Raw genomic sequence first — 23,258 nt, 5'->3', positions numbered from 1 at the left:
TACCGATTACCAATTCATGGGCAATTTTTCTGGATTTGCTTGAAGCCTTTCATATGCTCTTACAATGCCACATTTACAGTGATAAGGTCAGAAACATGTGTACACATCGTTTCGTAATGGGTAGTATTTGCATCTTTCTCTGGTTTGACGCATACATAGTGTGAATTATCAACATTCAGTCCCAAAATCTATTAGTTTTATCTGTAAGACCGTTCATCTAGCGTCTGCGGTGCTTTCGTGGTGGTCATTCAGAAGTTATGCTCGCAAGCTGGAGTGGTCTTGCTGCCTGCCGACATTTGCTGTTATTTTCTAACTGAAGACATTGAAGAATTTGAATACCATCATCACATTTTGATGCCGTACATGGTTACTACATACCTTTATGGATTATATAAAAGATTATACTCTTTCATTCTAATGTAATACCTCAGTTTACCAAATCGTTTGCTCATCAAATGCATTAGTTAGATGAAGTGGTGTATTGATTTTCATCCTCTATGATATACATCAATTTTGTTATTCCTATCTTTACAGGATGCTTGGTGGCACCAAATTTTGGTATTGATGAATTGAGGTATTGATGTGACTGAATTCATAGAGTGACTATTTATATACTTACTGTGTAGTTGAGGAGCTAAGATATCGGCGTCGCCCTTTGGATATTACAGTCGAAATAACTTTCAAGATATATTTGAGGTAATAATAAAAAAGCATTGTTTATAATTATTGTAAAAATTAGCTGTTCTAGTAAAATTATTGAGCTCTTTGAATTGCTTGATGATATCAGAAATATAATATAATACAGTGATTTTGCTTATGTTTACCTCAATTCATAACTAAGGAGTAGCACGAACAATGTTATCTTCCATTTATATCTAAGTAAAGTTTGGAATGAAAAATTGATAAATTTCATCGTCACTTTATCCACAGGCTTGCTAATAGTGACACACACTTGGAGTAAATTCATCTAAAAATTGCTGAAGGACGTGTTCAGCATCTAAACATACAGCGCTGACAGGAGGAGGGTAGTAGCGACTCCGGTGGAGATGAAGCCTAAAATGTTGAATGAGGATGGAGAATAACTGAACCTTAGGCGATTTTTCTTCATCTTGCTGAGAAGATGATTGAAATACGAAAATGGGGAATTTCTATCGGGAGAAAATTTTTATTTCACGCAATCTGAAAGAGGAGTGGTAAACAAAACCTCATGCCACTAAAAAGGGTAGAATGCGAAGGCGTAATATTTTGCGTCATATCCTGTGCGGCGTGCAGAATTTTTATTCTGTCTTCTGCTCTTTTGCTAATATTTCGTCCTTATATATCTTTGATGTTGTTAGAAAATGGGTCACCATTGAAAGGCATAAGCTTTGTAGAACGAAGAAAATTACTCTGAAATAAATAAGGTTCTGGGATTGCTAATATTTATCGTTTTTACAAGTCAAAAATGAAAATGTTTCACAACTTTGGAGTAAACTAGACGGGCGACCAATAGTCAACAGTATTATAGAGTCAAAATTATACTGCGGGTTATTCGATTTGATGATGCGACAGAAATGAGGAAAAGTAGAGGCGAAGATAAGTTGCAGACTATTACAGAGATATTTGATGGGCGGCATGAATATTTGAAATATGCATTTGTGCCAGGATCCTGCATGACAGTTGACGAACAGTTATTGATGTTCCGTGGGCGCTGTACCTTTACACAGTTTGTTTCATCAAAACAAGGAAAGTATGGAATTAAATTTTTGAATAAAATTAAAATTTTCGCTGCAAGTGGTAGTAGTGATTCATACAAGTGGAATATCCAAGTATACACAGGTAGAGACTCTGATAAAAGTTGAGAGGTCAATCAAGGGAAAAGATTAATTACAGGTATTGTTGAGGGACTACTCATCCAGAAATATAATATGTGAAAGTAGGCCACCAACTACTTTCCAAAGGTTTAGCGATTGTGGAGATCATGAGGTAAAATAAACGAGGGATTCCACCCGAGCTCACGTCTGTAAATGCCATACAGCCTACAGGGTTTCCTAACAAAGAGGTATCTCATAAATCTCATTGAATCCAAGAGAAAATCAATATCGGAAGAATTTACATCGTGAAAAAGAAAATGTGACACACTCCTTGACAACCTTAGCAACCAAGGAAAATAAGTGCAACAACAAAAAGGATAGAAAGACACGAACATCGTCTTCACGAGGTGCGAAAAATATGCCAAGAGCATTCAGAAATTTTATGCAATGAGTACTTGCTGTAGCATAGCAGTTTTTAATAACATTTGTAAATGCATCATAATCTTTTTTCATTAAATTTGTTACATATCATATTTATCATTGATAAAAAATCCATTTTGTAATTTGCCTTAAAGTAATTGTTCTAATGAACATTCATAAAAATGGGAAAGGTGGAGTGATATTTCTGTTATAGGGAACAATATTATGCTTCCCTGCAGTACTAGCTTCCAAAAAAATAATTTAATAATAATAAAGACAAAGAAATATGTTAAGGAAGTAAATACGATGGAAACCATCACTTAACTCAGCCTAAATTCATCATAAAATGGTAATATTGTGGAAAAAATGTTTAAGGGTCCATTGGACCCAGTCAGGCTACTACGCGATAATTTTTTTTCAGTCTTCCTAGGGTTAAGTACTCTGTGACTTGCTTGAAAACGATTCTCTCCAACATTTTCGACAGGGAGCACAGAATAGAGATTGGCCGGAAGTCAGAAGGTAATTTTGCATTTTTTGTCTTCTTTATCGGACGAATAAGTGCTTTTTTCCACTCCGATGGAAATACTGAATTATCGAGAGAATGGTTGAAAATTTCAAGGAAGTAAGGTAATAGGGCATATTTGGCAAGTTGAATAATCTTTACTGGAATGTCGTCAACTCCAGTGGCATTTGACTTGGAGAACGCCAATACTTCGATCAGAGTCTCAGGAGTTACATGCTTAAAGTAAAAGTTGTTATCACTGAATGGTATAACTCGCTCAAGTCTGGAGTTAGCTGGGGCATCATTATGACTAATCGTAGTTGGCAAAAAGTAGGAGTTTAGCTAATCGAGAGTTATATTTGGGGGAAGAGAAGAGTCCCGTCTTCGAACCAGCCCAAGATTTCGAAGCTCACGCCAAATCAATTTCGGGTCTCTCTGCGAGGAAAGCTTCGAGGAATAAAACTGGCGTTTACTGTCATTGATGGCTGATTTAACGCGATTTCTAAGTTCCTTGTATTTTTGTCGCAGAGTGGAACAACCATTGCGTCGAAAGGCACATCGCGCTTGGTTGCGTTCTTTAATCATGAGTTTTATCGTCTCATTCAGCCAAGGAGGTATTCGGCGTTTAGGCCGACATACCCATAAGGGAAAAAAAGTGTCAGAGCAACTAGCTATGTTTGACGTGAAACAACCAAGTTTTGCATCGATAGAACTAGAGTTAAAAACACCATTCCAATCCATCGCTAGAAGCGCATCATGAAGGCACCGGGAATCAATGTTTTGAAAGTCACGGAATCTGAAAGAGGTGGGTGTGACAGACATAGATAGACTGAAATTGTAGGTAATTTCTATCAAGTCATGAGTCGACAGGAAGGGGACAGAAGTCTGAGAGTATTTTGAAACTTTTTCCAGATCGTCGACGATACAGAGATCTAACAGGGTAAGACTTTTTCCTGTGTGATGCGTTGCAGCATATGGTACAAGATGGAGATTGTTGCAATGCACAAAGTTATGCATGTATTTACCATCATAATTATTTCGTATGAGGTCAGCATTGAAATCACCAAATATAACAATATTTTTAAAGGTAGGGGCATATTGCAAAAATGCATTTTCAAAGTCTATGGGGAGTGCCGTTTTAGGACGACGATACACAACACATAGCAGTAATTTCGAGGAAATTTCACTATGTATTTCTGATATAATAAATTCAGAAGTATGGGAGTAGGTGCCGGGGGAAGTGGCAAGAACATTTACATTCAAATTCTTTCGTACATATACGCCAACACCCCCACCACCTTTACCAATTCTATCATGTCTAAATATATTATAACCATTCATTGTAACCATCTCATCTGGTATGCGTTCTTTTAGCTAAGTTTCGGACATGCAAATTATGTCGTAGTTTGATTCCTGAAAGAAGAGGCAGAATTCATCAAAATGGCCAAATAGGGATTGACAATTAACATGGCACAGAGTTAAATCTCTTGCGATCTTCTTGTGAGCAAGCAATGACCGATCACCGTTGAAATTATCGGCTTCGTTGCCAACCTCATATCACCTCAGGTCTCGAGGTCGGCTTCACAGCGTATAGTGATACGTCGTCCACCGTCCTCTTTCCTAACAAAGATAGACCCATTGCGAATCCACAAATATTTCAATTTTCCCTGCTTTTTCAATTCCCTGGCAGCAGAGTATAGTCGACGGTTGAAGGTACTAAGAGCTTCGTCGATGTAAATAGTGCGATTGTCATCGCAGCCAAGGTCTTTCGCGGATAGGTTTTTCCTCGCGCGTCGTGCTGCCAGAAACTCACATACAAGATTATGTCGGAGAAACCGAACTTTTAGGAGATGTTGAACTGAAGGGGTTGTTTGATCGAACACTGACCCAATAACAATAGCCAATGTCACTGGGGGCTAGACTGACTCCTAGTACCGATGCCATTTGACACACTATTGTTTCTGGTTTTTCATCCCTCTTTTGAGAAATGCCATGAATATCCATGACATTCCTTAGGGAGTTCTGCTCTGTAGCACTTAATCTTAGTTCTAAGTAATTAATACGTTTTTGCAGAGCCTTGGTTTCTTCAACTATACTATCAGTTTTTGTGTTAACTGAATTGATAGTCTCGTTGAGGAAAGCAATGCTTTTAGTATGTTCTTCAATCGTGCGTTGCCACTGTGACATAGTGCGATTTATTGAGGACAATTCGGCTTTGATGGATCTCTCAAACTCACGCTGGCCATCCTGTAAGTCGGTGACACGCTGCAACAACTCCTTCAGCATTCCATCTGAAGATTCCATGAGGGCCTTAGGGCGTCGGGCTAGGAGCGGCGAACCAACGGGAGTGTCGTCCCGCCGTTTGCTGCGATTATCCGACGTGCAGGTCAGGCAGATCCAGGATTTTCCCAAGTCCTCTAATGTCTGCAGATCAGCTTCGCTGAGATTGGTGCAGTGAAGATGGTGGACTGCACTACAGCTACCACACGTAAGAATCTTCTGAGTGCGTTTGGATGGCTTAGCACACACAACACAGTTTTCAGGCATTGCGAAATACACTCTTTCACTACCGAGAGAGCAGCATACGACTGTCCACGGCGACTGCCTGCTAGCGACTGTCTTTCTGAAACTCTTAGAGAGATGACCCTACATCGCACGTATTGTTTGGCCAAAATTCAGGTGGAATATTTTATTTTTTTCAGCGTGCCAATGGTTGTAATGTTTTTGTAACGAGATGCTTGGCAAGCGGATAACTAGTACACCAGTTTTCTGTGGTAAGATTATGATTAGTTGCCTCAATTGATCCTACAAGCCTCTTGACAATGTCTACTGGTGGGTTTGACACTAAATATGAATTGTTCATCTGCTTCCCGCAATTCACTTCGACATTGCTGGTGAAGAATGTTTTCACATCAAACATAGTTTATAACTTTATCCCGTATTTCGCGGGTTTGCTCGGTATATATTGAATGAAACTGCAACGGCCATCTAAATGGTTGCAGCATTTTGTCAATTGTCACAAATTCGCTCATATTATACGTTTTTTGACAATTTCCTATGAACAAGTTTATTATTGTTCGGATTGCAGCTAATTTATCTGTTTGTTTTCGGAAATCCCTACTTGCTCAGTAGTCAAATCCTACTGATAGCAAGAGAAACAAAAATTGCTTGTAACTCATAGCTGTCCTTAGAATTTGCATTCCTGATCCATCTGCACTCCACAATTCTAAAGCATTTGCATGATGACCTTTTTTTATGCCAATTAGAAAATGTATACTCAGCACAGCCATAAATTCAGTTCTTGTCATTTCCTTACAATCCCTATCCCTTGAATAGTGGACAAGAGCAATTTTAGTTTGAATATACTTGATTGTTTGCATTACAATTTCATCAATCGTATCTATATCTATACATTTTAGAAAAGCCCCAGCCTCATCAAGTGTATTTCTTGCACAGTTTCATCCCTGGTAGGGTTTTCATAATGTTTTTGCTCTTGATCTCTGTAGCACCGCAAAAAGAAGTTTTTTCCACTAGCAAGATTTATCAACTTTTCCAAAAAATAATTATTCTCACCATCAACATCACTATCTTCAGCGGTTATAGGTTCTTCCACGTTGCCATCAGATGTAGCTTCATCATAGTCTCTTATTACCTAGGGGTAATCACCTAGGGAATTATTTTCCTCCTCATCTGTGTCATCACTTTCCTCAATGCCGACTTCCTGTTCCTCGTCTGACTGCTCTTGCAGTACACTCAGATAGTCTTCTTGGGTATTGAATCTTTGTGCCCTAAGCAGTGTGATAACTAACTTTTGAATTTTTCTACATCGAAATCCCATAAAAGGACAACAAAGTATCCAATGGAAATTAATTCTAAAAATGTACTCACATCATAGGGCTCACATGGGAGAAAATGCCACAGGTTCATTTCTCTCCACAAACAGCTGCTCCTACACACCAAACACTTAGCTGTTAGCTCACCCTGATCCAGAGAAGGAATGGTGAATACTCTTGTGTTCCCACCAACTCACTTCACGCTACATTGTACAGAAAGAAACAATGTTGATCTATAATTGCCACTTCGGGATAGTATTACATCACCGGGCACCCATTGCACTGACAACGACGACCAGCTCAGCTAATTATTCCTTTTATTTCGAAATTCGAGATGCCACGCGCTTGAATCACAAACATAAATCTCCATAGTGCTACAAAGAAGGAATAATTGGTGCGTTTGGTTCACTGACCAACTACTATTAATAAAGTGAGACCGAAACGGCACAATGTTGCACTTTGTGCCACAGCGCCCCCGCTGGAGGGTAAAATTGACTCATAAACCAAAACACAAGAAATTATTCTCCTTTCTAGACCGTATTAATTTTCCATGGTAGTGTGTTATTATAAAACTATCTGCGATAAGTACTCAACAGGAGATTTACATAGTGAATTCGAGAAGAACATCATCATTCCCATACCCAAAAAGAAGAGAGCTGAGAAGTGCGAAGAATTAAGGACCATAAGCCTGAAGACACCTGTGTCAAAGATTCTGACAAGAATCATTTACAGGAGAATTGAACGAAGAACAGAAGAATTCCTGGATGAGGACCAATTCAGATTTAAGAAAAGCACGGGCACAAGGGAAGCAATTTTGGCTCTTAGGATGATCATAGAGAAGAGAATGGAGAAAAACAAACCAACCTTCATAGCATTTCTCGATTTAGAGAAGGCCTTTGATAACGTGGAATGGAATTCAATGCTTAGAATTTTGAAAGAAATCGGCGTACTCTACAATGATCGTAGAATTATTCATAGTTTGTGTAAAAACCAAGTAGCTGTGATCAAATGTGGACCATACGGTGCAGAAGCTAGAATAAGAAAAAGGGTGAGACAAGGTTGTGCTCTTTCCCCCTTAATTTTTAATGTTTTCATAGAGAAAGCCATCAACGAAATCAAGCAGAAAGCTTCGGGTGTCAATATCCACGGAGAAAAAATTAGTATGCTGCGATTTGCTGACGACATAGCAGTCATAGCCGAGGCAGAGAAGGATTTGAAGAAGACGTTGACAAACATGGAAAGGACAATGGCCAGATATCAGCTGAAAATCAACAAAAAGAAGACTAAGATATTAGTTTGCAGCAAAAGAGAGGAGGCTAAAACAAACATCTACCTAGGAAAGCATAAGCTTGAAGAGGTGAACGAGTTCTCTTACCTAGGAAGCCGAATTACCAGCGATGGACGGAGCAAGAAAGAAATACATAGTAGAATAGCGCAGGCGAAGAGGGCTTTCTACAAAAAGAAGAATCTTCTTACAGCTGAAAATACCAGCATACAAGTAAGGAAACAATTCATCAGATGCTACATATGGAGTATGCTTCTCTTTGGAAGCGAGGCTTGGACGTAGACAGCAGCAGAGAAGTCAAGAGTGGAAGCATTCGAAATGTGGTGCTACCGAAGAATGATGAAGATAAAATGGATTCACCGTGTGAGTAACCAGGAAGTGCTAAGGAGAGTGGGAGAAAATAGAAGCCTCCTAAAAACATTAAGCAGAAGAAGGGACAACTTAGTTAGCCACATTTTGAGGCACGATGGTCTGATGAAGACAATCGTTGAAGGACCAGTGGAAGGGAAAAAGGGCAAGGGATGGCCCCGAATGAGTTATATAGGACAGGTTATAAAGGATGTGAAAGAGTATAAATATGTAGCTATGAAAAGATTAGCGGATAGGAGAGAGAAATGGAGAGCTGCGTCAAACCAATCTTAGGATTGTTGACTAATGCTGATGATGATGATGATGAGTGTGTTATTATATTTGTGCTCTGCATTCTCATGCAAAGTTCTACCAAAAAATAAGTTTCTGTTATGAATAAGATTATATCTGGAGTTTTACGTATCCAGAAACCATTTCCCTGAGGATCATCATGTGGCTTTTGAAGGGATTTTGCAATGCAAGTAAGAGGTTTTAAGTCTGAAGTAAAGTGGTAAACTTAATTTACATAAGCATAAACATTATGAAATGCTGACATTAAGTACTTTGAGGAAGCTTGTAGGGGAGCATGAAGAATGTATCCATCTTGAATGAGCTTTAATTTTATTCATGAGACAAATTCTCAAAAGCATTTCTTTTTTTTGTATCTCAATCATGTATGGTGATGATTTGGCATTTTGTTGCAGCCCATAACCTTAACTGCTTCCCAAGGTGAAAAGGTGGAAACTCAGGGCACAGGAGCCGTAGTGGTAGACCTGGAGTGGACGCTGATTGGGGTAAAGAGGGAACCATCTCTGGAAGAGAATGACCAGGTATGTGAGGAATTCTTGTTATAGGATTTAACTTATTGATGAAGGAGATAGTAGGTAAATATCTAAACATTTATCATTCTAAATGATAGGACGTTTTGCTTTCTGCACAGCTTTAAAGGTAACCCATTCCATTCAAAGTTTCTAATTCCTGAAGTAAGTATTCTTATCTCAAAAGAAGCCGTTTTTATTCATCTTTATGGTTTATTTATGTGCTGTAGTTTACTTGCCTTATATTTGTCTAAAGTAAATCCTTACTCTAATAAATCATGTCTTAATAAGAAAATCAGATGTCAAATTCAAATCAAACTTTTTAGTGTTGTAATATGTAGGAAGCTGTCCACGAGTCAACCCAATGTGGGGTACCTTAACCAATGGTTTAAACTAGAAATGTAGTTAAACATTTACAGGTCTATTTTACTCCCATATAAATGGTCTGCCTTCATGTAGGAGCGATTGCCCGGTGGTTATGGTGTGTGGCTACTACCTGGAACTTCTAAGCTCAATTTTTGCATTCAGCACTTTTCATAATTAGTTTCTACTTTTCATTTTACAAATGCCAGCTGTTCATCATAATTTTCATGATTTTCACTGAAAAAATTTGGTTTCCGTATCGATATCAGCTTTTGCAATGTAGCTGCGTCAGATTTTATCCCATTTTTGACATGGATGCCTAGTTTCAAATATGTGGTTTCGATTCCTTCATTACCAAAGAAACCTTAATTCTTTTATGGTATCCCATGAAAATAAAATGGCATTAAATGCAGAGTTAACTAATAAAGATAGTATAAAAATATGGGTGTAACTTAAATAAAAGCACTTTGATGTTGAAATAAATGCGAAAATATTCATTTCGCTGATAGTGTAAAAAAAATTATTTTGAATGAAAAATATTTGTTAGGAATACCAACTTTTGATGAAATGTTGAGTATGAACATAGAGTAAGTATATTCTTGAGGGCTCACGGCATAGGAGAAAATCGTATCGACAGTTTTAATTCTCCTACAGCAGATAGATGGCATGGAGGGGCACGCAAGGTGCGAGAGAGAGCGCGTTCAAGGTCTTTCTCTTTCCCTTTCCTTCCCGCTCTCACCTCTCCCTAGCTCTCCCAAGCATCGAGGGAAGGGAAGACGATGTTTACATCAGGCTGAGAGGATAGGCTGAGAGGGCGGATTCGGGTCCTATAGGAGATTTCTTTTTCGCCTGGTGAGCTGCGTCTTCCACGAATCTTCCCTCTTCTCTCTGCTTGGCTTTCCCCATTACTACTGAAAACACTTTTACAACATGCAGTATGAATACGTATTTAACTGTCTTATGCACTTCAAAGATTGCTGTCCGAAAGCCAAGCTGGAGAGAGAGGGAATTTTCAGGGGGGTCCCAGGCCCTATAAATATATATTCGCAAAACTAAACGAATAGGCTATCAATTAGACAGGGTTACGGAAGTATTCACTCCACCACCACAGATGTTGATGAAATTGTGAGAGGAGATATGCTCGAATATCGAATGGACTTTGGAGGGGTTTTACATTTAGCAGTGTAATAAAATGCGAGACAGAATGATTCCTTTGACGAGGTGCTACAGCCTTCCGCAATGCGTTAATGGAACATTGGCAAATTTGAGAGATAATATCGCCAATGGTATTTTGTCGGCAGACATGATGCTGAGCCACTTTGTGAAACTTTCTGAACTCCTTTTAATAAGCTAAGGAAATATTACCCGTGAATTAGTTCCTCGCTGAAAATTTGTTGCAAAAGCGGAGACATATTTATGATAAAGGAGTTGTTGGTTTGTAGATTCTTATTTCAGGAATAAAGGACATATAAAACGTAAAAGTTTGCGAACAACAACATGCGAAAAAATATACAAAAGAATTCACATTTATTTAAATAAAAGCTGGTAGCAATTTTCCAAAACATTTTAATGCCTACAACGCGTTTCGGCTCACAGAGCCCTCATCTGGTTCAAGACAGTGTCTTACATATAAACATAACATTTTTACCTTTGAGAAAAGGGGTTGGTGAGGATTTGACATGTTTGAAGAAGGGGTGGGAAACAGGCGTACTGAGTGGAGGAAGAGGGAAAAGATGCAAGTGAAGAGTTACGTGAAATCCACGGGGGGCTTGAGAGGAGTTAGAGTAAAAAGAGATGCGGCGCACAGTGGTCCCAAATTTAAAAAAGCTGGCCAAAATTAATAACGGCGTAATTTTACCTAAAATTGCAACAAAAGTGATTTTGATCGTCTGAATCTGATTTTGGCATTATTTTTACGATATCTCTTCATTTTAGCATTTCATATCTTTCTACAACCAGCTTTTGAACGTCTCTTTGAAATGCTCATCTGTCCTCGAGCTTTGATTCCAATTTCTCAGGTATTTCAAGAAAACATTCTTCGCACAAAACGTGTCAGAATATTTTTTGCATGCTTGATTTCATTCAGTCGAAATCTTAGTTTAAAATATTCCATGACATATTCCTTCTTCTCCGCTTATAAATATTCTTTTCTCTCTGTATTTGTATTGTACACCGCAAGGTACGTAAAAATTAGCGGCACCCAGAATTCAAATTTAAGAGGTGTTTTTACGGCTGAAACGATTAATGTAATTTCCAAAAGTTGTCTATTTCTAACCAATAAATAACCGGAAACTATGAGTTGACACTGAATAAAAGATATACAAGCTTATATAGACTTGCTTCTGAGTTTACGGCGTATCCTGAAATTTGAATGCCAAACATTGGCAAACCAAGTGATTTAATTATCTGCACAGAAGAAGTTTCTCGAGTTCGCCGTGTTAAAACAGTTCGGAGCACAGCTCTTATTCACTAAGAAAATCATTAAATAAAACTGAGTGAGAAATATTCACCATATCCATGCAATGGCTCTGGTGAGGGAGGCCATCATCCTCATTCCATTATTATTAAAAAATGCACTTGCAAGACGCACGCTCCCTTGGTTGGTTTAGGCGAATTTCTCCCTCCGTATTTCATCCTATCCACGTCTATGGGCTGTTGAAATGATCCTATGAACAATTCTTGGCATTAGGGAGCATTTATTTCTCTTTGCGCTAAGAGCATATTTCGGAATAACGTGCCAACAAAACTGTACAGCATGTAAGGGATCTCTTCTCTATAAAAATATGAGGAAAGTTTTGCAGAGAAAAGCATCTTGTGGTTACTGTAAGAGTCTCGCATAGTGACGTAAGTAGTCACTTTTGATCACTCAATATGTTTCTTATTAAGTGAATGAAAACCGGCCCTCATTGTTTTCATGAATATTTGAAGGTTAGTGCATAAACGAGAAGTGTGCATACGATAGGCGTGAAGCACTTGATGTATGTAATCTTAAAGGATGTAGAATTATGCTATGTATACACCATGCAAGTTTGACCACCGATATAGGTATATTTGAGCGATAATGCCACTGTCTCCCGCCGGCCAGCCGCCCTCAGCGGAGCGGTGCACCGCTCAACTTAAAACCCTCTAGATGTCGGATAGGCAAGTATAAGCAGGATTTTTTTTCTCCACCTTATTGTACATATTCTTTCCAAGGATTCAGCTTAGGAATCTTCGAGGAGCACGGAGGAGCACAAAACTATATCGACACATTTGACTAAAAATAGGCCCAAAAATAGCAAACATTATAAATAACTTAAGTTTGTTATAATAAATTCTGAAACGAGCCGAAAATACTATAATATTGTGAAAAAATATGCAAACTTACCGTAGTAAAATTGACAGATGAATACCATGAAATTAAAATAGTCATTTATTAAGTTGAATTACCCTAAAATCGACTATTTCTACGCCTCGGGCGTTTTAGGCTGAACATGCCCATGTTTGACGGGTTGTACAGGTCAACATAATGATTACACAGACCTATCAGGTACGAAATATTATAGGCCATATCCTGTAGAATCCGAATGCATAATTCAAAACTTCCTCGTGAAAAGTCGAAAAAATGACTTTTGGCCAGCTTTTTTCGATTTGGGACCACTGTACGGTGTGTCGTTAGAACTGGAGTGATGGGAGTAAGTAGCGAAGCAGGAAAGAGGCGGGGGAGAGGAGTAGCCAAAGGGAAGCTGAGAAAGGAGTGAGAATTGGCAGGAGTACTAAGAAGGGATTGCAGGCGGATGAAAATGGTCAACACAATACCGGAGAGAGGGTGGGCGGACGGAAAAAAACAATGTGGAGGTTGGAGTTGGTTAAGGAGTGGGCGAAGAAAGAATTTGACCATTTGTTTTCGGGAAAGGGCTCCTAAGGAGATGAGAGTGGGCGACAAACACTTGTTCATTCGTTAAAATATTTGTATCAATTTTTACTATTTCAAATTGTTCTAAAACATCAAGCCTTGTGCCCTTACTGAAGGGGTGGAGAAAATTCTGGTTGAAAATGACAAGAATGAAAAGTCTGTACCAAATTTTTGGCGAGAAGTTACGTTTTATCCCAATTTTCCTGCACCTTCTATGTTCTTTCATTCTGATAGTGAAACTTCTGCCTGTTTGACCAATGTTTGACGCAAGTTGCATGATTTATAATTAACTTTGTAAATGCCGCATTGATTCCGGATGCCGGTTCCATTTTGCCTTTGTTATGACACAGAACTTCACCGAGAGTGCAAGGGTTGTAGAAAGAAATATTGAATTAATTTTCGGGGAATTTGTTTGCAAATCTGTTGGAAAGGTCTCCCACAAACAATGATCAGCACCAATTTTTAGAATTCTCTTTGATGGGGGAAGGGAACAAAGCTGTGAAATGGGTCGCGCTTTCTGCTGGTCGCTGACTGCATTTAAATGTAGATTGATTAATATATGTAAGAATGAAAGGAGGATAACTTTTGGGAGGTTGGAAGGCATGAGTAACTCGAAATGATTGTATCACTATAGGAAGGGTTTCTGTGTACACCAAATTCATGTTTGTCACCAACTATGGATATGGAGAGATCGAGAAAGTTTAGTTGCTTTTTGGATTCTTTTTCTACTGTGAACGTAATATTAGGATGTTGAGCATTTAAAAGACTCTGAAAATTATATAATTGTCTGACACTTCCGATCCAGCGGCAAATGATGTAGTCAACATAACGGCACCAGAAGATGTTGGATAAGATAGAATGCCCGAATCAAATAATAATTGGCATTCTGAATTGTCCACAAATATTTCGCCTATTACTAGTGAGAGGGGACACCCATCTCAAGGCCGTCTGTTTGGTGATTAATATTCTTATTGTAAAAAAAATTATTTTGGTTGGCACGCTGTTCCATTAGACAATTAAGTTCACAAGACACACTGTTTTCAATGCTGTAGTCTCTCAGTAAGTCTCTCATAAGTAAAAAGTTTTTTTGTGCAGATAGAGAAGTAAATAGATTTATACATCAAATGAAACTAGCTTGGAGTTGGATGGTAACGTAAGGTGTTGAAGTTTCTGTGACAAAATGATGGAGCTATTCATACTATATTTTGGTGAAAAACCAGTCAATTTCCCGAAGATGATATTTAATTTAGGGGCTAACTTATAAAATTAGAACAGGAAGATAAAACTTTTTCAACACTTTTTTGGAATCTATCTATTGGATCACGGGGGAGAATCACGAATGAGGTATCCTCCAACACATCATCACATTTGGCGAAGTATGAGACCTTATTACGGATTAGCACACTGTTCCTTTTTTCTGCTTTGGAAATAATGAAATCTTCTTCGCTTAGGTTTTAATTGATTAATCAAAATGAACTTGGTTGTGATTTATTTACATACGGTGAGATGTGATGACATTTCAGCAACTCAGAGGAAGTTTCTCCGGAAAGGCTCGTCGACAAGTTGGTTGCAGTTTGGACTTAAAACTTTATGTTGCATGATCTCTGCATTCCCTTCGAGTTTCTACCGCGTCCGTTGGCTTTTAGCGAGAACAGTTTCGTCAAAAGCCAACGGACGCGGTGAAAAGTCGAAGAGAATGCAGAGATCATCTGATGAACGCCTCGAAAATCTTCGAATCTGCTTCATATTGAATGATGGAAACAAATCCTGTATTAGTGTTGAAAATCCATATTGTAATGGATAACTTGTTATCAAAGGCAAAAAAAGGTTTTTACTGTTACATTGTGTACGAAAAACAATCCATATATAATGTACTATGGGGGAAAAAAGTATCCCGACAAAGTTTGTGCCGCCACTATCGCTCCGCGGGATAGTGGGTTTCCTTTCCAGTGGGTTGTTATTCTTTGGTCAGTGAGGGAAATTCAAGCAAGACAAACCATTTATTATCTTCGTCGTCCAAATACGCGACCGACTACCGAGTCTCCCGTAACCCAGAGCATGACTGGCGATGAACTCCGTAGAATTTGAGGCGCATTCGACGGCATCATGTGCGCGCATTGGAAACGCTCCTCTGAATTTTCCTTCGCATATCTCATCGAAACGACAAAAATCACTATGGGCCATAGCAAGCTTTCCCTTAACGTAAACAAGGCAGTCAACGAGAATATTCGAATGGCCACGCATTTGAATGCAGTTGGTTTTGAAGAAGTTTTAGCTTTTCCGGTAGGACTGCCGTGCACATTGCCAGAACGCGTCGAAGAAGACCTCCACCTGAGAAGTGACCGGCTAGCTAGGTTTACAACCGGAGATGTTGATGCTGACATATAAAGCATCAAACTGCTGCTGAGATTTCGAATTTAATAAAAGGAGAGACATTGTCCCAAGTGAAGTGTGAATTCCTTGCGGTATATTTTTCGTCCACATTAATTTAGATATTTTATTTGACCCTTATCTTTTGTCAAAAGTAATTTGACACCAAAAAGCATGAAGTTTTAATTTTACAAAATTGGTTTCTCAATATATTAAAAAGAAATTGAGGTATCAAATTGCAGAAAATAAAGTTTTTTTTGCCACTGGCTAGGAAAAAATAATATGTTAATTTTGTTTTGCGATTTATGGAATTTAACTCGAAAAACTGTGTCTATTAAATTTGTTTTTGCGATTTATGGAATTTAACTCGAAAAATTGTGTCTATTAAATTTGTAGCAATCATGTGTATATCATTGAGGAAATTTTCAATCGCAATTGACGCACTAAAACCTTTTAAAGTGATAATTGTCTAAGGCGTATTTTTTGCGCCTTCGCGATTCCGAATCTGTGCTTAGATTCTTTCTATCACATTTAGTTTCTTTTGGACAGCTTAATGTATGTTTTTGCTTTTACGAAAGTAGTAATTTAATTCATTTATGTATCGTGAGAAAGTGAGTGTGTATGAGAAAGTGTAAATAAAACTTTCCTGCCAAAACGTGTTGTCTAACGATTGTCACGCGTTCTTATTCTGTCAAACTATGTTTAAAATTGTACTATCTTATCGTTTTGTTCAAAGCAATGCTGCCTCAGCTGCAACTTCACATCAGCATGTGACCAGCTGTAGGAGCGAGAAGATGTTTCATTTCTCTGAAGATAGTAGAAGATAGACTTTTGTTGCTCGCAAGAAATTACAGCTTATTACAACGTAATCGCTGAGAAGTGGCTTAGCTTTAACCAGAATTTAGGCATAGATAGTGCGTGAACCATACTAATGACTTTTATTACGTATACGGTGAAATTACTTTTAAGGCTCAAAGGTGGAAAATTACTCCCTTTTTCAGACAGGGCTATAAACTTTATTTTGACTGCCTGTTGGGTGGCCAAGGTAAAGAATGGGATCCCCGTGTATTGTGTGGCACCAATGTAGAGCTTCTTACTGGTTGGTCGAAGGGAAAACGTCATAAGGAATTTGCCGTCCATATAATTTGGCAGATCATTGTTCAGACTGTTATTTTTGTTGAAAAATGAAAGGAATTACAACGAAGTCAAAACACACTGTAAAAAATCCAGACAACTTTGAATCAGCGATACTACCGTTCCCTCACTCCGAAAACTTACAAGTGCCGAAACCAATGGAGTATGTTAATCCTAGAAAATATTCAGAAAGTAATCAAGAACATGATAATGAAGGATTCGGAAACTCGAAGGACCCAAATTTTGGACCGAGTAAATCTGCTGTACCTCATTTTATGACGCAAAAGGGTTTAAATGATCTACTTCACGATTTAAATTTTATCCTGAAAGAATGGTAAAATATTAGGATCACGATTTAAGGGTTGAAAATTGTTAGATCCAAATTCGAAACTTTTGATGTCCCGCACTCGCCATGAGGAATTTGATTTGGTTTCTTCACCAACAGATTTGCTTTTTGCAATGATGTTCTCTCTGTTATGGATACTCTTAATTTCGAATTAAACACAGATGATTAGTGTTTGCTCATTTATTCCTCCTAGGTTATTTTAAAGGCTAATCTCTTACATAATGGCAATGAGCTCCCATCAATACTGTTAACTCATGAAACTAAAATGAAAGAATCTTACGAGGATATGCAGTCACTTTTAGAAAAAAATCACTACCAAAAATATACATGGAAAATATGTGGCCACTTAAAGTAATTTCAATGTTACTAGGATTACAGCTTGGCTATACGAAATGTTTTTGCTTCATCTGCGAATGGGATATCAGGGACAGAAAAAATTGTTGCTTGAAAACAATTTGTCCGGAACGTAAAGAACTCGTCCCTGGATCCAACAATGTCCTTTATCAGCCTTTGGTTGATCCTAAAAAATATTCTTTTTCTTCCTCCTATTAAATAAGGAATTTTTTTAATTTTGTTGAAGCCATGTACGAAAATGGTGCTGGTTTTACTTATTTGAAACAAAAAGTCGTTCAATTAAGTGAGATCAAATAAGGAATATGTATTGGGCCACAGATTAGGAATTGAAGGATACAGAATTTCAATAGCAAGTGAGATCAATGGAGAAAAGCGCGTGGGACGCATTTAAAAATGTATGGGGACATTTTTTAGGAAATATCATGCCAGAAAATTATCATGATCTGGTGGCTATGTTAATATAATCAAATCGTACCAAAATATGGGCTGCAATATGTATTTTAAAATCTATTTTCTCGACTCAAACCCTGCCTTTTTCCACCAAACCTAAGCGCTTTTAAAGATGAGCAAAGAGAGGGTTTCGAACAAGATATTTTACATTTGAAAAAATACAACCAAGAAAATTTCAGCAACATGTTATCAGATTACTGATTGACACTGATTAGGAACTTACCAGATGCTAAATTTATAAGAAAATCCTACGAAAGTACTTATTTTTCACTTTTTTTAAATCAAGATTTATTTGCTTAAATATTCTTGAACCCTTATTTAGTTCGGTTGTCCTAATTAAGTAGACGTGATAGAAAATATCTGAGCCGAGATTTGGAAACAGGACGAAAAGCACCTCAAGGATCGTCCAACAACATCTCTAGGTTAGAAAAAAGTTTTTTGTTGACCAGTGTATTTAGGGTAATTCCTGATGCTCAAAATCGCTCCTCGCCATTGCTGCCTTGCAGATTACGTCTAGCGAATATTTATCCCGTAAATTTTCAGAGACGAAAAAATGAGGAAGTGGAGATGGGCTTTCAGTGAATTTTATTTAGTGAGTGCCGGAGTAGGAGCGTAGAAGGAAAGGAAATGAGGGTTAGAGCGAGATAGCGGGTAAAAGTAAGGCACTATTCCTAGGGATATCGAATGCGCCATCATTCTAGAGAGGAGTACGAAATACGTTCGAGCCTCGGTTCGAGGCAGGCAAATTCACCCTCACGACCTTGGTGGCTGAAAAAAGACCGTATTTGAATTTCCCTCGTCTCTTTCCAAGGAATATATACTGTTAGAAAGGGAACCCATTCTCCTGCGAAGCGATGGTGGCGGCACAAACTTTGTTGGGATACTTTTTCCCCCATAGTAGATAGAATCAAATATTTTGTAACCATTAATGAATGAATGACTCAAGATTTTAACGCGATGACATATTTTAGCCTACGGATTAGGATTCCCCATGAGGCCTACGATGCAAATTGTATTTGCAGTTTCGATTAAGAGAACTACATATTAGGAGGTTTAATTCCATAAGAGGGGAGGGCGGATGGTTTTCAATTGCCACATTTTTCTAGTGCCGCAACAACTTACAATCTGAGCATGCTAAAAATACTCCATTTGATATATAAATACTCACCGCGTAAAATATACCTTTGGATATTTCGTTTTTCGGCCCCTGGCAGAAGGGATTCATATCCCGACTGCAAGAACTCAAGCAATGAGTTAACCCGGGCGTAGTAGCAGCCGCTATTTGTTTTACTTTTCAGAACCTCAACTAAAAGTAAACCGACTCACGATTAAAACAAAACTTTCCTCAAATGACAATGCGCCTTGTTATCGACGAGACGACGATTATCAAAACAATGATCAAATTAAGGTCTCAAGGAAAGACAAAACCATACATTAGATGATCCCCGGCCCCATACTTAAGACCAGAAGTAGAAACCTGGTGGAGCCGAAAGAAACCTTTTCATTTTCGACGTGGTAACAGAATGGGCCATTACTCATCCCGCTATCAAGCAAACAAATCAAGGTCACCGACCTCCCCTATTCCCAAAAATGCTACCGCTGATGCATACCTCTTTGTGTTCGTTTGCTGCTGCGCGCTTAAGGATTCATTACCAAACACTTCTAAGCTTTAGTAACCAACTGTGGTGAAGAGGCGAAAGGTAAACAGTGCATTGTTTTTCAGTGTAGGGATCCAATATCGCATTCCTATTTTATTATAATATTCCGGCACTTGGTGTTGTAAATAACATTTACACTTAACCAAAGTGAGGTATTTCCTAACTGAAGTTCTGAAGCACACTACTCGAAAGGTATATCATTCGATATGTTGATCGTTCAACGAGGCGATGAACATCAATAAGATTTATATGTCTCTTGAAGCGAATACATCTTCCCTCACGGAAAATCTCTCCCTTGTCAAAACAACAGCTCGCCTCGCCAACCTATCTGATGGCAAAACGATCTCCTTGGGAGGCGGGAGCTTTCAGCGTAGACCCAGGACAGTAAGGAAAGCCTAACGAGGTGCGGCCATTAAAAATTCATAACTCCCCTTGTAATAGAGATAAAGTTACAATTCTTTCACCAAAAATAAATTTATAGTTTTGTCTAAATTTCATACACAGCATATGTGGACCTATATCGTAAGATACGAAAGTTAGTAGGTGATTGATTTTTACCCTGCAAAATTCCAGATTTTTCGTCCGAAAGAGATATAAACACACATAACAAAGTTGAAACTGAGTTATAAACAAAATAAAGTTTACCAGTATGGAAAAAAATGTCCTATAAACATTTTCTGCAAGTTTCAACTTTATACTAAGAACAGTCTGCCGGAAAATGGATTAGGAATATAAACTCGGAAAAGTCAAGTAACTAGCCGAAATTAGAGAAAATATTTTTTATAACAATTGTTATAAACAAAATCGAATAATTATTGTCTCCACTAAACGTAGCAACCCTTTCTGCTTCAGAATATATTTTTATACTTGTGGAACGAGCAAATTTAAAAAATTGTCAAAATTGTTCAAAGCCAGAACTATTCTTGAGAATTGCTCTAGAACTACACCAAAAACGTATACGATTTTTGTACGTGTGGTGAGCTCTCTATATATACTTACTCTATAGTATGAAGTAGTTTTATTTGATCCCCCAAAAATTCCTGAATCCTTTGTATATACATGTTTCGTTATGTTTGTAGAATTCATATGTTGATGATTACTTACAGCTTACTTTAGGCGAGCATGGGGACCTAATTGAGAGATCAACTGTTGCCCATGATACTGCTACGAAGACATTTGGTGAGTACTGTTAAGGATTGCAAATAACTCTATACATGGAGGAAATGATGCTAATGTGGGCGATGTACATGTTAATGCTTTTATTTAGGCAACTTCTACTGTTATAAGAGACACAGTTGAGAATTCGACAGAGTCCACAATGGAAGCAGGGGGTTAGTGCTCTCAAGGGCTACGAATAGCTGTATATCGATAAGGCTGAGGCTGCTTTCTGATGGGACGTGTTTTTGCTGGCCACCGTCCCAAGCCAGCTGCCGTGCTTTTGAATAAACATATGTCTCTATGGATTCCTTTAGATGAGTCGAATCACACCTTGGTCTCCACAGCACCCATTTAACTCCGACCTGGCACCATGCCATCGACACCATCAACGGGCCATAAAATTCAGGCCGATTTCAGATGAGATGACTTACTAGATTTCACAATGCCATGCCGTGAATGGTGGATGATACTGTGAAGACATCTCTTCTTAAAGTGGCCATATTGTGGTTGATTAGTCATCAATCCATATTTTCTGTTTTCTTTAGTTTAAGTGCTAAATGGATAGGAAAGAAGAGTTACATTTACTTGCTCTATTTGGTCATCTGTATCATTTTTAGTGCCTTACAAACATTTTTGTTGTATTGAAATTTTTAATATTTAACTAGCCATGTTTTGAGACCAGATTCTTGAAAAATAATAGTTACAAATCACCATAATGGAGCGCTTGTTTTGAGAATGGAGTATCAAAAGGTGAATTTCAGTCTAAATAGAAAATGTGAATTTGGAAACTGGTCATGTGAATGGAAAAAATATCCTTGCTTTTGGTCCATTTTAAATTAGTGGGAAAATTAGGGAAAATATGTTAAATGAGTGCAATCCTTTTAGCCCTTGTTTCCCTGGAATAGGCTACGGTGCTTTGTTAGGTTTAACGGTGAGTCAATCATGAAGCTTCCTTGGAGTAGAAAATACTGTTGACATAATATAAAATTGAGAGGTATTCCCAGTATAGAAATAGGTATTGCTAAGAAACAGCCGAACCTGATTTCAAACCCATAATTGTATGAGTTATGTCTTTTAGTTCTGCATAGTAATGATATTCAGTAAACATGGTAATTTAGCCCAGTTAGATAATGTTTCTAGCTATTTGTTTTATCCACCTCGCCACAGGCGGTAAAGTCAGGGGCAGTCACCTTTCCCCTTTCAACACTTTAAAGCCGGATATGGGCGGCATTCGATGGGCATTTTCATGTGTCGTGCACCTAATGTCATGTATAGCAGTCGTGTATTTTTCAATGCAAAAGATCGGACATCTGCTCCTACCACCATGAGGGAAGGGAAGATACCCCTGGTTAGAAATCGTCGGATGCTTTTAGTGGCTGTATTATGTATTTTGAATTTATTTAGGATTAGGCTGCAAAGTTATGAGCAGTCACCTAAACTCTTTCCTGCCAGGACTTACGTTTGGAAAACGTTTTTGTGCTACGAGAAGCATTAGGACATTTAAACCTTTCTGTATGGAGTTCTTTTTTGGTGGCGAGTTGCATGGGGGTTTTAGTCCCTTAGAATTCAGACCTAGCTCATCAGGGAGTCTCTCCCTCACCCCAGTCACTAACTCTGTCATAGGAATTATCCACAGTCAAATTATTGCATAACCAGTGTTTTTTTCAACCAAGCATTTGTATTTTATTTTCAATACTTTACTCTTTTTAAAGAATTCCTGCAGTGAGGATGATGATAAATGAGTGGGAGGGTTCGGACTTAATTGCCCAGTGGTGGCTCTATGTTCTTGCTAAGCTGGGTCTCAGGCAGGGCCTGAATGCATCCGACAATTCCTACCTCAGCAGTACTTCCCCTCCCTTGCATCGGCAAGAGTCTTTGCATTGAAAAATCTGTGACAGATATACCTGACGTCAGCTCTTCTACGTATGAAAATTTCTGTCGCCTCCACCCAAGGCCTGTGTGGTGCAAAAAGGTTCAGCCCGACCCACCCACTTATTTATATCCTCACGCCAGGACTCAGTCACAAAGCGGTTATATTTTCAATGGTTTTGGCCACGATATATTTTGTTGCATACTACATACTGTTGTTTTTTTACTTTGAAATGAATTCTCCATTTTTCCTCTGACCGTAAGCAGTTTCTAAAATGAAATTTTAGTGTTATAAATAACGAATTTCTGAATTTATAGTCTTAGTACCTTGTGTTCACTAACTTTGTTGTCATTAACACTACAACATTGTTTAAAATTCCTCAATGCTTAAAAATGTTAGTAAATTTTTTGAAGGTTAAATTATTGAAAACAAGTACTTAATTTGGTTTAAAAATACTGGTAACACAATAAGATTTCCATTGACTATTGGCAAGATAGAGTTAGAGGATCAAGTCCGGTAGCAGGCGTAAAGGAAGGGCACACCGTTGAGTTGTCTCCCAAGTCCGAGCGAAGAAACAAGGGTGACTCTACCCTAAAAAAAGCTACACACGGATAGGCTCCAAATATTCTTATGCCACTCAGTGCTGAAAACGTTTTCCATT

The 23,258-nt window shown here is 38.2% G+C and overlaps 1 protein-coding gene across 1 annotated transcript in view; it reads left to right on the top strand.

Annotated features, from left to right (window-relative positions):
• Nucleotides 1–23,258, top strand: part of LOC124172347 (zinc finger protein OZF-like) — a 47,537-nt gene that overhangs the window by 15,846 nt on the left and 8,433 nt on the right. The window contains exons 5-6 of the mRNA XM_046551796.1: nt 8,886–9,011; nt 20,676–20,748. Coding sequence (XP_046407752.1) covers nt 8,886–9,011; nt 20,676–20,748 — 199 coding nt within the window. The remainder of the gene's footprint in view (nt 1–8,885; nt 9,012–20,675; nt 20,749–23,258) is intronic.

Source organism: Ischnura elegans, assembly GCF_921293095.1.
Source record: "Ischnura elegans chromosome 13 unlocalized genomic scaffold, ioIscEleg1.1 SUPER_13_unloc_1, whole genome shotgun sequence".
NCBI lineage: Eukaryota > Metazoa > Arthropoda > Insecta > Odonata > Coenagrionidae > Ischnura > Ischnura elegans.
This window is presented reverse-complemented; position numbering and strand designations above follow the sequence as displayed.